At 51.8% G+C, this 13,501-nt stretch overlaps 1 protein-coding gene across 2 annotated transcripts; it reads left to right on the forward strand.

Moving 5' to 3' along the window:
- Positions 1-36: 36 nt before the first annotated feature.
- Positions 37-13,147, forward strand: LOC104056544 (myogenesis-regulating glycosidase). 2 transcript variants are annotated; one of them, XM_054054229.1, is made up of 2 exons: positions 37-479; positions 7,650-13,147. In XM_054054229.1, exon 2 carries the CDS (start codon positions 7,787-7,789, stop codon positions 9,821-9,823), a length of 2,037 nt encoding a protein of 678 aa, XP_053910204.1. In that variant the 5' UTR covers positions 37-479; positions 7,650-7,786; the 3' UTR covers positions 9,824-13,147. The 2 variants fall into 2 exon arrangements, with proteins under 2 accessions (XP_053910204.1, XP_053910203.1); XM_054054228.1 differs by lacking the exon at positions 37-479 and adding an exon at positions 2,745-3,257.
- The last annotated feature ends 354 nt before the right edge of the window (positions 13,148-13,501 follow it).

A 13,501-nucleotide genomic window follows, 5' to 3' on the forward strand; every position in this document is an offset into this window, starting at 1 on the left:
GCAGCACGACCCGCACCTCTCCCGGTGCGCCCGTCCCGGATCCCTGTGAGCCCATCCCCGATCCCGGTGCTCCCATCCCCGCTCCCGGTGCGCCCGTCCCGGATCCCGGTGCTCCCAGCCCCGCTCCCTGCCCCGCTCCCAGTGCACCTTTCCCAGATCCTGGTGCATCCAGCTCCAATCCTTGTGCAGCCATCCCGTCTCCCGGTGCGGCCGGCTCTGCTCCCGGTGCTCCCGCTCCTGCTCACGGTGTGTCCAGCTCTGCTCCCGCTGCTCCCACTCCTGTTCCCAGTTCTCTCACCCTTTTCCCAGTGTGTCCAGCTGTGCTCCTGCTGCTCCTGCTCCCAGTTCTCCCACCCTTTCTCCAGTGTGTCCAGCTCTGCTCCCAGTTCTCCCACTCCTGCTCCCAGTGCTCTCAGCCCTGCTCCCAGTGCATGCAGCTCTGGTGCCACACATATCCCAGCCATGGATCCATGCTGCCGGTAAGTTTGCCGGCTGCCAGGGCTGCCCTCCGGGGAAGGACGCAGCAGGTTTGGGGTGCTGATCCCCAGCACAGGGGCCTGAGGAGGCCTGGAGACAGGCAGGGGCTCCTCATCCCAGAGACCCCAAACTGCAGTTTGTCCATCACCTTGGGTACAAGCTTTTCACAAGCTTTCGGAGGGGCCTGCCAGGTTTCCTACCAGTGATGGATAGAGGTCTTGCTTCCTGGAGAAGATTAATAACACCCGCAGACGCGTCCTCAGCTCCACTTCCAAGTGCTGCTTCAGTTTGTGCCACTCAGCAGATGTTTGGTAGTCAATACTTCAGCAGATGGTTTTACGCAGCTCATTGTGCAACACGTGGGTTTGGAGTGGTTCCTGGGATAAGCCCTCCATCAGCAAGTGTCACTGGCGCAATAAGTTGCCAAAGCAGTTTGAGAAGGCACAAATCCTTCTTTTTCTTTGCTTTCTCCCTCTTGGGAAACTTGTGATGCCCGAAGGGCAAGCGCCTGGCACAGCAAGCGCCTGCAGCCTGGGAGGGCGTGAGGGTCCAGAGGCTGTTTGTGCGTGGCCAGATCCGCATGTGGAAGAGCTGCCAGGGAGCACTTTAAGGGATTGATGATTGCGTTTGGCCCAAGACTGTCCAGCATTGTTGGCTGTTGGATGCAGATGGAAATTCAGGATGCTGAGTCGCCAGCCCAGCTCCATGAGCCATCCACTGTTCTCTGGAGCTGCCAGTACCTGGATTTTCATGATGACTCAATGGCTGGAAAATCACAGGGGCTGTGCCAGAGGGATGTGCTTGGGTTTCCATTTCTTTCCCGTGTCACATTGTAACACTTGAGTGTTGGGGTGGACTGGGGTTTCAGCCTGCCTCCACATCCCAGGGGCTGAGCACTCCCAAATTGCTGAATCAACTCTTTTAGAGAGGATCTTGGAGGGCACAAAACAGGGTTCTGGGTCCTGCTGTGGGTCAGTTTGTCCTGGAAGGATAACCAACACTGAGACTGATGCCCATGGGAGGACTGAGGAGAGAAGCTGCTAAGGTGGTAGATGAAGAACATCTTGTACCAGCAGGAATTGGGTTAGAGGGACCGAAAGGCAGCAGCAGAGACACTGAAATCTTTATGGCTGTGTTATCTTACGTGGCACGTGTGGCAAATGAAATAAGCTAATGACCGATGCCTCGTGCCAGGGTTTCATACACCCACCCGCTGGACCAGCCCCGCTGCACCACATCCCTGCCTGGTGCAAAGAATTTATTGCATTTGTTGTTTCTTGTGTTTGGCAGAGGTTTATATCATCCTAGTGTGCTGGCACGTGGAACTGCTTGTATTTGGTGTCTTGCTTTGACTGCAGTTGGGCATGAGCTGGTTGGTTTTAGGGGATGCCTCTCTTAGAGCTGCTGGCTCTGCACGTGCCGAGGACCCGGCCACTGGGCTCTGGGTTACTCCATGGATTGCAGCTTCCAGGCTAACTCCTGCTCCCCCAGGGACTGTAGGACATCTCCAAGGTGGACACAGAGATATCCTTGAAGGGAGAGCACCAGAGCTTTCTCTCCCATGTGTCTAATGCACTTTTAATATGAGCGGACCAGGAGAGCTCAGTTTGTTTTAGAGTCTCTGCGCATCTTTGTAGCTCGGACAAATTCAGATGCTGTGATGTGCTTCCAGGCAGAGGAAAGTGAGAGCCCTTGGTCATGGTTTAGTCATGAGCTGGCAGCACTGCAAGCAGTGTGCAGGGTTAAAGCGAAACCCCAACTTATTAAAACTTCATCTTGCTAATTAGCACAGGGTGAAGAACAAAGAAAGACAATGTTGTAAAGTGGGAATTGTCAGGGGTGTTAAATGTTAAGTGTTCTGCTGCCAGAACTGACTCCCAGTGGCTTTTTTGTATTCATGGGCTGACACTGGATTAAGTGTCTAAATGGGTTTTGATCATCACTTGACAGTGGCAGCTTTAAGGGACATAACTGGGCTGTGAAGTGCCAATTCCTACAATATAGGTGAAAGTATTTAAGGCTGGGCTGAGCTAATGCCACAGCTTCAAATCTCCTGTCTGCGCTTGCAGATGGAGCAAGGTCCTGGCAGCCTGACTGTGTTTGCAGATGAACTCTGTATTCACGTGGCCCCCTCGGATTTGGGGTTTATCCTCTGGGTGCCCAGTGCTGTTTAATCCTGGCTTACAGACCAGCCAGCAGCAGTGGGGTTGCTTGTTTCTTTTCACTCAAGGCAGCCTCATTACTCTGCAGAATCATGACTCTGCTTAAGATCACCAGCCTTGGGGTAGAAAAGATAAGAAACAACCCTGGCTTAGTTTTCATTTTGCTCTCTAATTGTGGAAAGCTTGCGAAAGCAGGAGCTGAGCCTTTGCTGGCCCTTCCTGCTCACCTGGCAGGGAGGTGAGATGCCAGCTGAATCCCGCAACTCCGGGAGCCGAAGAAAAGCGTGCGACCTTCACACTGCCGCGATGGCTGCAGCAGCTGCCTCTTGGCCGAGTGCCACTGCCTCGGCACACCCCGGCCGGAGGGTTGGCTGCTCACGCATCCGTCACGGTGCCTGAGAAAACACGCCGGTGACGTGCTAGGTCCCCTCCTCCTGCCCTCGAACACATGCTGTTCGGGGCGCAGCCGGCTCATAGCCCCAAAACACCCCTACATGATGGAGAGGACGGAGACGCCGGGGAGGTGGAGATGTAGCAGCACTTGGTTTTTACGTGCTTAAAAAGCTATTTGTGGCAGAGCCGGACAGCAGACAGGGATCTTGCGGAGGCGATGGATGGGTGAGTACAGATACTGTGCCCCTGGTGGGATAAGCTACGTCCTGGCCCAGGCTGTCCGTATCCGACAACCAGGTCCCACTGGGAATTTGCTGCATCTCATTATGCAGCCCCAACAGCAATCTGCTGTCGCTTTGCAGGGGGTGCAGAGGCTCACAGCCCACCGCAGCCCTTCCTTGAGCCCCTCCGGCTAGGCAGGGTGTCAGTCCCTGCCTCCCCTGGGAAGGAGGCACCAGGTGTCCCCCTGGATTGTTCCTGTCTGCCAGGGCAGAGTCGCTCTCCTGGATTGGGTGCCAGGGGTCTGTGCCACCCACATTCACGCCGGGGTAGCTTGTGCGCCACAGGGATCACCCCCGGGGCTGGGGGGGGATGAGGTGTGGTATTGGGGTGAGCTGCAAGGCTGGGGGAGAAATGGGTGCCTCTGACCCTGGTGGGAGATGTGGGGTGTTTGGGGAGCGGCCCTGTGCTCCGTGCTGGTGCTGCCACCAGGAGCTCCCCTGTCCCACCAGCTTCCAGCAGCACTAAGTGGCTGGAATAGTGATTTCACCCTTTGTGACTCAAAAAAAACCCTACAGAGAACCCAAGTGCTGCTGCAGACCTGTCCAAGGGAAATTAAACCACTGGGAAGGGTTTGCTCGTCCCCACCTCAGGTTTGCGCAGTCCCTTTGGTGGAATTGATCCCCTACAGGGGTTTGTAGAACGGGCATGTGGGGGCTTTTTTTCACCCCCACAACTGTTTTGCAGAGAAACAATTTCTCCCTTAATTTGCCATCCTAATTCCCTGCTCTTTTATGGGGTTGGAGATGCCTCCAGGTGAAATCTGTGTTTCCTTAGCTCACCTCCTGCCAAGATCTTTGGGGAGGAGGTGGCAGCACCTTGCAGCCGAGGGGAGGGTTTCCTGGCATCCCAGCATGGGAAATGGGTGCGTGTCCCTCTCATGAGCTTCACCCCCGGTGCAGTTCAGACCTGACCCCACCAGGGCGATAGGGACCACTTAGATGTTATGGACCCTCCTAAATGAATGTCCTAATTGCAAAGTTGCTGGGGTTAGTGGTGCTGTGGGTCTCGCAGCCTATGGGTTTGGTAAAAAGAGAAACAGTCAAAAAATGGATTTTTATTTTTACCCTATATAGTGTGTCCTGCTCAGATATTTTGCTTTCATCTTGAGTTCAGGCAAGACAACTCGCTGCTTCCACAGAACAGGAAGAAAAAAAAGCTTTGTTTCAGGTCAGCTGAGAAGCTCCAAGTTTGGGTTTGACACTCTTTCTTCCTGTTTTCTTTATTGTTTGGGTTTTGGTTTGTTTTTTTTTTTTGGTGTTTTTTTTTTTTTTTTTTTTTTTTAAGGAGTTAAAGGTCTCTGCAATGTCATCTTGAAGCAAAATAACAAGTTTGCATTCCAAAAAAAATGTTGAAACAGGCTTTGCATGAGCAGGCACCTCTGGGGGCTGCAGCTCAGGAGTGCAAGGAGGCAGGCATCTCTGGGGAGCTTGGAAGACTTAGCCCTCATCTGGTCTGGAGCCAAATTACCAACTGCAGGACGTACATTTTGTTAACAAGGCAGAAAAACAGAGAGACTGAATGGACGCAGAGTGAGATCCTGCTTTTGGAGACCTCCCTGGTCTGTTGTTGTGCCTGCAAACAGCCATCTCAGCGTGTTTGTTAGAGTGGTACCTGAGCAGGTGATGTTCATCAGCCCAGGGTAGCCACAGGGGTTTGATCCTGGCCCAGCCACAGCAGCTAGAGCACGATTAAATCCACCAGCTAGGACACCTATCTCGCACATCCCTCCACAGCAGATCAGTGTCCAAGGACAGAAAAGGCTGAAAAGCCTTTCTTAAAAACACATTATTTCTCTACTGGCAGCAGTGGTGATGGCTCCTTCGTGTACGTCATGAGCTCCAGCCCATAAAGGGGGGGAAGAAAGAAACAGCCTAAAAATAGAGTGGCTTCAAAGTAGTTCATAAATAATAAACCGGTCTCCTGAAAGGGAGATGAAAATCCAGATATTCCCTGAAGTCCTTGGAGCGGCTGTCAATTTTACATGGAGTGAGGAGGTGGCTGTCCCTGCAGCGGCAGCACCAGCCATTTCTTGGGCTTAAAACCCGAAATGACAGCTGGGAAAGAAAACACCATTTATTTCCTCTTTTTTTTTCCCAGAAAACATGAAAACTTCTTAAATTTCCTTTCCCAAATGCTTTGTGATCCGTGCTCAGAAGGTGGCTGCATTTTGTTTTCTCCCCCTTGAGCTTTCCAGTCTTCAGATAAGGCGTGCACGAGACAGGCGTGCCTCTGGTAGTGCTACACATTTGCATGTCCCTCACTGGCATCCCAAAAATTCCCAGTGCAGGGAGGGAGGGAGCTCCTTTGGGCTCAACATACCCCTCTGCGTTTCTAGAATCATCCTGCCACTTGTGGCATTGCTCAGCTGTGCTGGTTTTGGTTGAGACCCTTCTGCAAACCCTCTCTCACCCCTTATCCCTGGAACTATTTGTGCTGCTTCTGGTTCACCCTAAAGCCAAGGGAGGGGTGGTGGAGGGGAATGAAGCTTGATCCCAAACACATCTTCCCACCACCGTCTCCTTCTCGCCTTTACTGCCCAATTTTTTCTGGTTTTGGCTGGCTTTGCATCACATGTGCTAGTGGGTGAGGGCCCCGCTCCCCTTCTGGGGGGCAGGATCCGGCCCTGAGTGACACAGTCAGGGTGCTTGGAGCCACCCCCATTCCGTGCCATAGCTCTCCAACAACGATGAGTGAGGGCTTCGTGGGACTTGGCCATGGGACAAATCATTTAGCTAAACCTATCGCCCATTCAGGCTAATCGCTTCCTAATGCCACCGTAATCCCATTTAAAGCAACTGGCAGCCTAGAAAGTTACCAGCTCCCAGGGGAAGGTTAAAATGACCCGACTGGCAACGAGTTCCCTGAGCTGCGAGGTCTGGCCCTATGCATGCTGCAAGACAAATATAAAATGCTGTATATTTTGTTGAGCCTCTTCTGCAGTGCCGCTCCAGGGTCACACCCAGGCATCCCCGTAGCAAAGCAGCAGTGGGGTTTAGGTGATGCTCAGGACCCCTTTCTGCTTTGTCCATCAATTCTGGGGGGAGAAAGATCTACCCGAGGTGCAGAACAAAGTGTACTTCGTCTTCTGATGCCTGTGGCAGGGAGGTGGTTTGGAATTTCATTTTGGATCTTTTTCTTCCTCTTTTTAAAGAAAGAAGCCAACCCCTTTAGAGGGAATTCCTGCAGCCAGCCTTCTTCATGCCCAAAAAGAGGGGGTTTTTTTTCCCTCTGGTTTGCACCAAGCCAACGGGCTTACAATTCCAGGGCTTGAGGAGGGGGCAGCGTGCCTGTGTTTGCTGGCACTGGGCAAGTACCTGCCAGCTGCTCTGTGCTCTGCAACTCCTTTTCTGCTCCTCCTGCAGCTGAGTTTGTTTCTTGCTCTCCTGTGTCCTTACTTTACTTTTCCCCTCCGGATCCCTGGTGCTGTGCTTGGCTGAGCCCAGCCAGCCCACAGCCAAGGAAAACCCATTAGTCTCTTGGCTTAGCCTGCTTCCCTGGGGCCAAGCAGGGAAAAGTGGGCTGGAGCCAAAAGACAGCCTGGGGCTGCGCTGAATGGAGGAAGAGCCCTTTTGGAGGTCCTGCACTGCTCAATCCCAACAAAATTAGCCTTTCTCCCACTTGGAGCCATTGCAGGGACCTGCGTGCATGGCAGCTCTCCTCCCACATGGGGCTACTGGCATGGTGCCTCCCACAGCCATACCCGCTACTTACCCCTCAGAATCAGCCAGGAGCTACCAGTACCCCAGCTCCGTTAGACCACCTCGAGGCTGTGGAAAAGCAGGGATTTACGCACCTTTGCTGCAAAGCATCCCTGGGCTGCAGCAGTTGGAACACACAAGGGACGGGGAAGGGACAGTGCTGCAAATGAGCTGAGTTAAATCTGCCAGGGAGACAATTTGATTAAAATTAGGAGCAGCTGCCTGGAATTCATTGCGTGGTGTATTTTATGGCTCTTAATTAGCCCTGTCCCTTAAAGATACTATCAGTGAGCTGATCTGCTGCTGATCAGCATTGTCCTACCCCCTGTCAGTCTCCACTCTTGCAGTACTGAAAGTCTTCCCCACCAAAAAAAAAAATTAATTATGGCAATGATTTGATTCTTATTGCCCTGGGTTTGTCCCGCGTCTGGGGCTCAGGCTGTTCTCCACACGTGTTGTCTGACTGCAGTAATTGGAGATGGTGTCTGGTACTCGGTGTACAGCACCCGGCACGTCGCACCCCAGCAGTGGGGGGCCCAGGAGGGGCTGCCAAAACTGAGACGGCAGACGAATGGTGACAAGTGATTCCTTGATTCAGAGGTGCTTCTGAGACTATTTATATCCTCTTCTTTTTCAGAGACATGTGCTCCAGGATTTGGTGGAGGTTGGAACTCTCTTAACAGTCCGTTGTCTTCTCTTGAGAGCCCCAGGGTTGCTGCAAAGCAATTTTGTTTCCTACTCCTCTGCAGAAAGCTCTAGAGGAAACACAGCACAATGTACACCTTCCTGCCTGAGAACTTCACGCCAGTGAAGCAGAAGCCCTCCAAGGAGCTGAGACCCATGCTCGGGGCCATCTTGCTGGGTCTCATCCTGTTCATTGCTGCGATCGTGGCCTGGTGCTACTATACAGTGTCGCTGAGGAAGGCAGAGCGGCTCAAGACAGAGCTGATGGACCTGCGGGCAGATGGCTTCGTCATCAGGAACCAGAATGGAGAAGTGGTCTTCCGTCTGGCCTTCCGCTCAGGCAGCCTCGACCTGGAGTCGTGCTCCAAGGAGGGTGAGATTTTGAGCTGCACGCGGTCGGGCAGAGGGCCACTCAACTTCTTCATCCAGACGGTGAAGCCCAAGGACACGGTGATGTGTTACCGCGTGCGCTGGGAGGAGCTGGCGCCCGGCCCGGCGGTGGAGCACACCATGTTCTGGGAGGATGCCCACTGGTACGGGGGCTCAGAGATGAGCGTCCAGCACTGGCCCATCCGCCTGGCCGGCTACCAGGAGCCTGTGCCCTACGTGACGAGCGACGTCTACTCCTTTCGCGACAGCTTTGGTGGCATCCTTGAGCGCTACTGGCTCTCCTCCAAGGCAGCAGCCATCAAGATCAACGACTCCGTGCCCTTCCACCTGGGATACAACGCCACTGAGCGCACCCTCTTCTTCCAGGCTCGCTACAAGGATTCTCCCTACAAGCCCCCACCGGGGCAGCAGCCCTTCCCCGAGCTCAGCTACCGCGTCTGCGTGGGCTCTGACGTCACATCCATCCACAAGTACATGGTGCGCCGGTACTTCAACAAGCCCTCCAAGATCCCTGCTGAGAATGCCTTCCGATACCCCATCTGGTCCACCTGGGCCCTGTACAAGAATGACATCGATCAGGATAAACTCTTGAGGTTTGCTGAAAAGATCAAGAAGTACCGTTTCAACTGCAGCCACATTGAAATCGATGACATGTATACTCAAGCCTATGGGGACTTTGACTTTGACCCCATCAAGTTCCCCAATGTGACAGAGATGTTTGCAAAACTGAGGGAGGATGGGTTCAAGGTCACCCTGTGGACTCACCCTTTCATAAACTATAATTCTTCCAATTTTGGGGTGGGTATTGAGCGTCAGCTGTTCATCAAGGAGCCATCAGGGAGGCTGCCAGCTATGGTGGAATGGTGGAATGGCATCGGAGCCATCCTGGACTTCACCAACCCAGCAGCCCGGGACTGGTTCCAGAGCCACCTGCGCCAGCTCCGACACAAGTATGGCATCTCATCCTTCAAGTTTGATGCAGGTGAGACCAGCTACCTACCCAAGCAGTTCAGCACCTTCCGCCCACTCTCCGACCCCAGCATCTGGTCACGGCGCTACACAGAGATGGCCATCCCCTTCTATGAGCTGGCTGAGGTGCGAGTGGGCTACCAGTCGCAGAACATCTCCTGCTTCTTCCGTATCATTGACCGTGACTCTGTCTGGGGCTATGAGCTCGGCCTCAAGTCCCTCATCCCCACAGTGCTCACCATCAGCATGCTGGGCTACCCCTTCATATCCGCTGACATGATTGGGGGAAATTTTTTCCCGAACAAGACAGACGGGGCAGTGGAGATCCCTGACCGTGAGCTGTATGTGCGGTGGCTGGAGCTGTCGGCCTTCATGCCCTCCATGCAGTTCTCCATCCCCCCCTGGCTCTATGACAAGGAGGTGGTGGAGATTGCACAGAAGTTCACAGAGCTTCATGAGTCGCTGGTGGCCCCGCTGTTGCTGGAGTTGGCCGGGGAGGTCACGGACACAGGCGACCCCATCATCCGTCCCATCTGGTGGATCTCTCCCAGTGATGAGGCCGCTCACAAGATCGACTCCCAGTTCCTCATTGGTGATACCCTCATGGTGGCCCCCGTCCTTGAGATGGGCAAGCAGGAGCGTGACGTCTACCTGCCAGCGGGCAAGTGGCGCAGCTACAAGGGGGAGTTGTTTGAGAAGACCCCAGTGCTGCTCACGGACTATCCTGTCGACTTGGATGAAGTCGCCTATTTCCTCTGGGTTTCCTAACAGGCTCCTCCATCAGCTTTGGGATACCCATGCCTTACCTGTGACTTTGTAACAAATAATAATTCTAATTGCACATTTCATTTGAAACTGGGGATAAGGAAGGGGATTAAATAGACTTCACTGTCTTTGGGGTAATTTTTTTTTTGTTTGGAGTGATCTTTTTGTTTTTAATTTGGGCAGGTGGGAGACTGTTGGTTGCGTTACAGTAGGCAGATTTTTCTCTATGTATGTCAGGAAGGGGTTGTCAGTCTGTCTGTGCCCATGTGGTTAACCCAGTACTTTCTGGGTTCCCAAGTATTTCAGCATGTGGAGGTTGTTTAAGTGCCAGTGGGAGTGTGTCTGGTCTTGTGGCAACACCCAGCGCTGGGCATGGGGGCGTGTGATGTGGGAGGGTTGCTACAGCACAGCCTGCCTTAAGTTTTATAATATGGCAAATATATTTAAAAATACTTTTTTTAGAGCAGCAAAAAAGAGAGAAATATATATATATGTATACATCACATATTTTTCCCTCCCGCTTTAGTCTAGTGTGACACTGGACCAACATTTGCCCTATGTTTCCACTTTCCTGGGTACCAGGAAAGCCAGGTTTCTCAAGTGACGTCCAATCATTTTAACTGTATGGGCTGTGTTGCTTGCTGGTGCAGCTGCATCCCATCTCCTTGTCCGTTTAATACCCTATGCAAAGCACTTGCCTGTATGTTTTGCCTTGGGTGTCAACATTGCCTTTCCTGGAGCATTGCCATCTGTACCAGCATGTCCCATTAGTCTTTTTAAAGCATTTATGGCCCTGCTTCACTATATGATTATCCTACCAATATTATCCCTTTCAGTTCTTAAGGACAGATGAGCTTTCAGGTTTGTTGCTGGCAGAAGGTCTGCCTGGAGCAACGGTGTCCTCAAAAAGCATTGGTAGCGCTTCCCCAAGAATAGCTGGTTCCTGCAAGTGGCACATGTCTTGGATTGATTGATTTTTCAACCCAGCTTGCCCGTGGGTTGAAAACACCGGCTTTTGCACTCCTGGGTCTGGACCAGCAGGTGTTCTCACTGCACCCGGAGAAATGTTCTCATCTGTCATGAAAATAAGCTATTATCCATCTCTGTTTCTGGTTGCAGTTAGATGTGACGATTTCCTTTCAGGGTTTCTGAAGCAGCCCTCCTCTCTCCCTAGGAGAATTAGGCAGCGCTTTGTGGTGCTGGAGGTAGGGTGGTTGTTGAAGGCATAAGGAGGAGGCACAGGGGGCTGTGGTCCTTCACCCAAATCCCCAGCTGGGATGGAGCTGCAGAAATGCCTCTTCCCCAGATTTCCCATTTGATTTTGTACAGGAAGATGCATTTACAGAGCATCGTGGTCAATCTCTGCTCTAAGACAGAGCAAACAGGATTGAAGTCTGGCACCTCTCCTCCCCAGGGCAGGACATTCCTGGCTGTGCCCTGAGTGGGAGTGCATTTTAGCCCCTGAACTTTTAATTAGTCTCTGCAGAACTGAGCTTTTCTGGCTGGGAAGATTTGGGGCACCCTGTGCAGGATACAGCCAGCCAAGGAGAGCTCAGCATCTGTGGTTTCTTACGGGATGAGTGTGGGTCTGGCATGAGTCTGTCATCTGAGGAAATGGAGCTGTGTTTTGGGTTGGGTTGGGTGAAGATATTTCTCAAAGCCTGTCTCCTGCACTGGGTGTTGCGGGAGGCAGAAAAGGAGATGGGCTCAACCTGGAGGTTGTCATGAGTTCCAAGAGTAGAAAATCAGGTATCTGGGACAATATCAGGAGTGCTTTTATAGTTACGAAATGAGGAAATCCAGCTTAATGAACCTTTTGGAGCATCCCTTGTGGTCTGAATCTGCCCTGCGTGATTTGGTGTTTCAGCCTCAAAAGGAGATGCAGAGAAGCTCTATAGGTCCCTGCCCAGTGGAAGAACAAGTGTGCCCCAAGCCTGTTTCTTGTGGCTTTGAAATACAAAGGACTCAAGTTTGTTCCCTGTCATTGGTGCAAATAGCAATTGCATTACAAGTTACAGACACCCTCTGGCAAAGGTTTAATCCTGGAGCTCAGCAGTAGTCATCAGAGCACTGGAAGGATTTGGCCTTTGGACTAGAAAGTGGAGGTGAAGGCTCTTGGACAGGAGCCTGACCACAGCCTGCAAGGAGGACAGGGTGCAGAGAGGGCTTCTGCAGCCCTGGAAGTGCATAAAGGTCAGGCTTTGAGTGCCTCTTCCCTTTCAAACTTTGTGGAATACCTGTTTTCCCTTGGCACAGGAGTCATTGAGTGGAGAAGACATTGCATGGTGCAGCTACCAATGAGGCCTGTGCTAACCTCATGAAGGTTGCATGGGGACAGAACTTCATGAGAAGTATCCCAGGGAATATTGAATATCTTCTCCTCCCTGTTTCTGCTGTGTGCACTCACCAAGTCCCTTACTGGGAAGAGGTGAGGCTACATGAAAAGAAACCTAGTGTTCCCATTAGTATCCCTTTATTATGAAACTGGTGGGAGCAGCCAGATGAGTGCCTTCGATCTCCTTGCATTGTTTTCAGATGCTGTGTGGAAGGTCACAGAGGAAATTCCATATTAAACACACCATCCTTCTTACCCTCCCCTCAAAAGAAAGTGTTTTATAATCGAAGTTCTAATTTTCTTTTTATTTAACTATGAATAAATAGGTAAGACTATAGAGTGCCCTTATTTTTATAAATACTGTAGTTAGGGCATAAGTGGCTGTGGCTATTCAGCTAGGAGAAAGGTAAAGCTGTTGGAAGGACATAGAGATGATGCTGAAGAGCAGGTCTGTGTGGGTAGCTGACTCTGTGTATCCATGGCACCAAGCCTTCCCCACCCATCAGGGACAGGTTCAGCAGTGCTGCCTCAAGCTGTCTTAAGGCTTTTAGGTGCTTTTTCCATCCAACTTTTTTACTCAAACCACTATTTCTAACTCTATGCTGTAGCCCTGCAGGACTTGAGGACCTCTAGGACCTCACAGACCAGAAGCGCTCTGTGCACAGACACCTTGGGAGCTGCTAGCTGGAGAGATTTCTCCTGTTTACACCATGGGCCACTGGCTAAAACAGGGTTTAGTTTGACTCAGCCAAGGATAAGTCTCAAAGGGGGCTTCAGGGTTACGTTCAGCCTTTTCTACCCCAGCCTGCTGAGCAGCAAGTCAACATGATGCCCGTGTGATTTTGAAGCTTGCACTGTCGTGTTTTGGGTTTTCTGGATGCTTGTGTTTGCACATGCCATCCTGTGTTGGAATAACGCTGGTGGGTTTGTTTTTAACCACTTTTCTAATTCTTAATTGTTATGAGAACTGTAACATGAATTACCTTGATTGATATAAAACTTCGGAAAACAAAGGAAGTTTAACTATGTCTATCTGTACCTTTTCATGGGGCTGGCGGGTCAGGCAGATTTGGGGTTTTTTCACCCAGACTTCACCAAAATCTGAGTTGAGATTGTTGGTTTGTTTAAAGCTTGCAGCCTGCAGCTTTGAGGTATGCTTTAAACTTCTGTCTGCGGTGGTGGCAGGAGATATGAAGGTGGATGTGGGGATATGGAGATGAACTGCTGTTGTGGGGCATGGATTATCCTCCCTCAGGTCCTGACAGCAAAGGGAATAGCTGTGTATTAGGGCTGGTCTGGAGAAGACCGTGTCCAGGCAAACTCCAGTGCTGTGTCTACCCTGGGGC

This window comes from Cuculus canorus, chromosome Z (assembly GCF_017976375.1).
Source record: "Cuculus canorus isolate bCucCan1 chromosome Z, bCucCan1.pri, whole genome shotgun sequence".
In the NCBI taxonomy this organism is placed as follows: domain Eukaryota; kingdom Metazoa; phylum Chordata; class Aves; order Cuculiformes; family Cuculidae; genus Cuculus; species Cuculus canorus.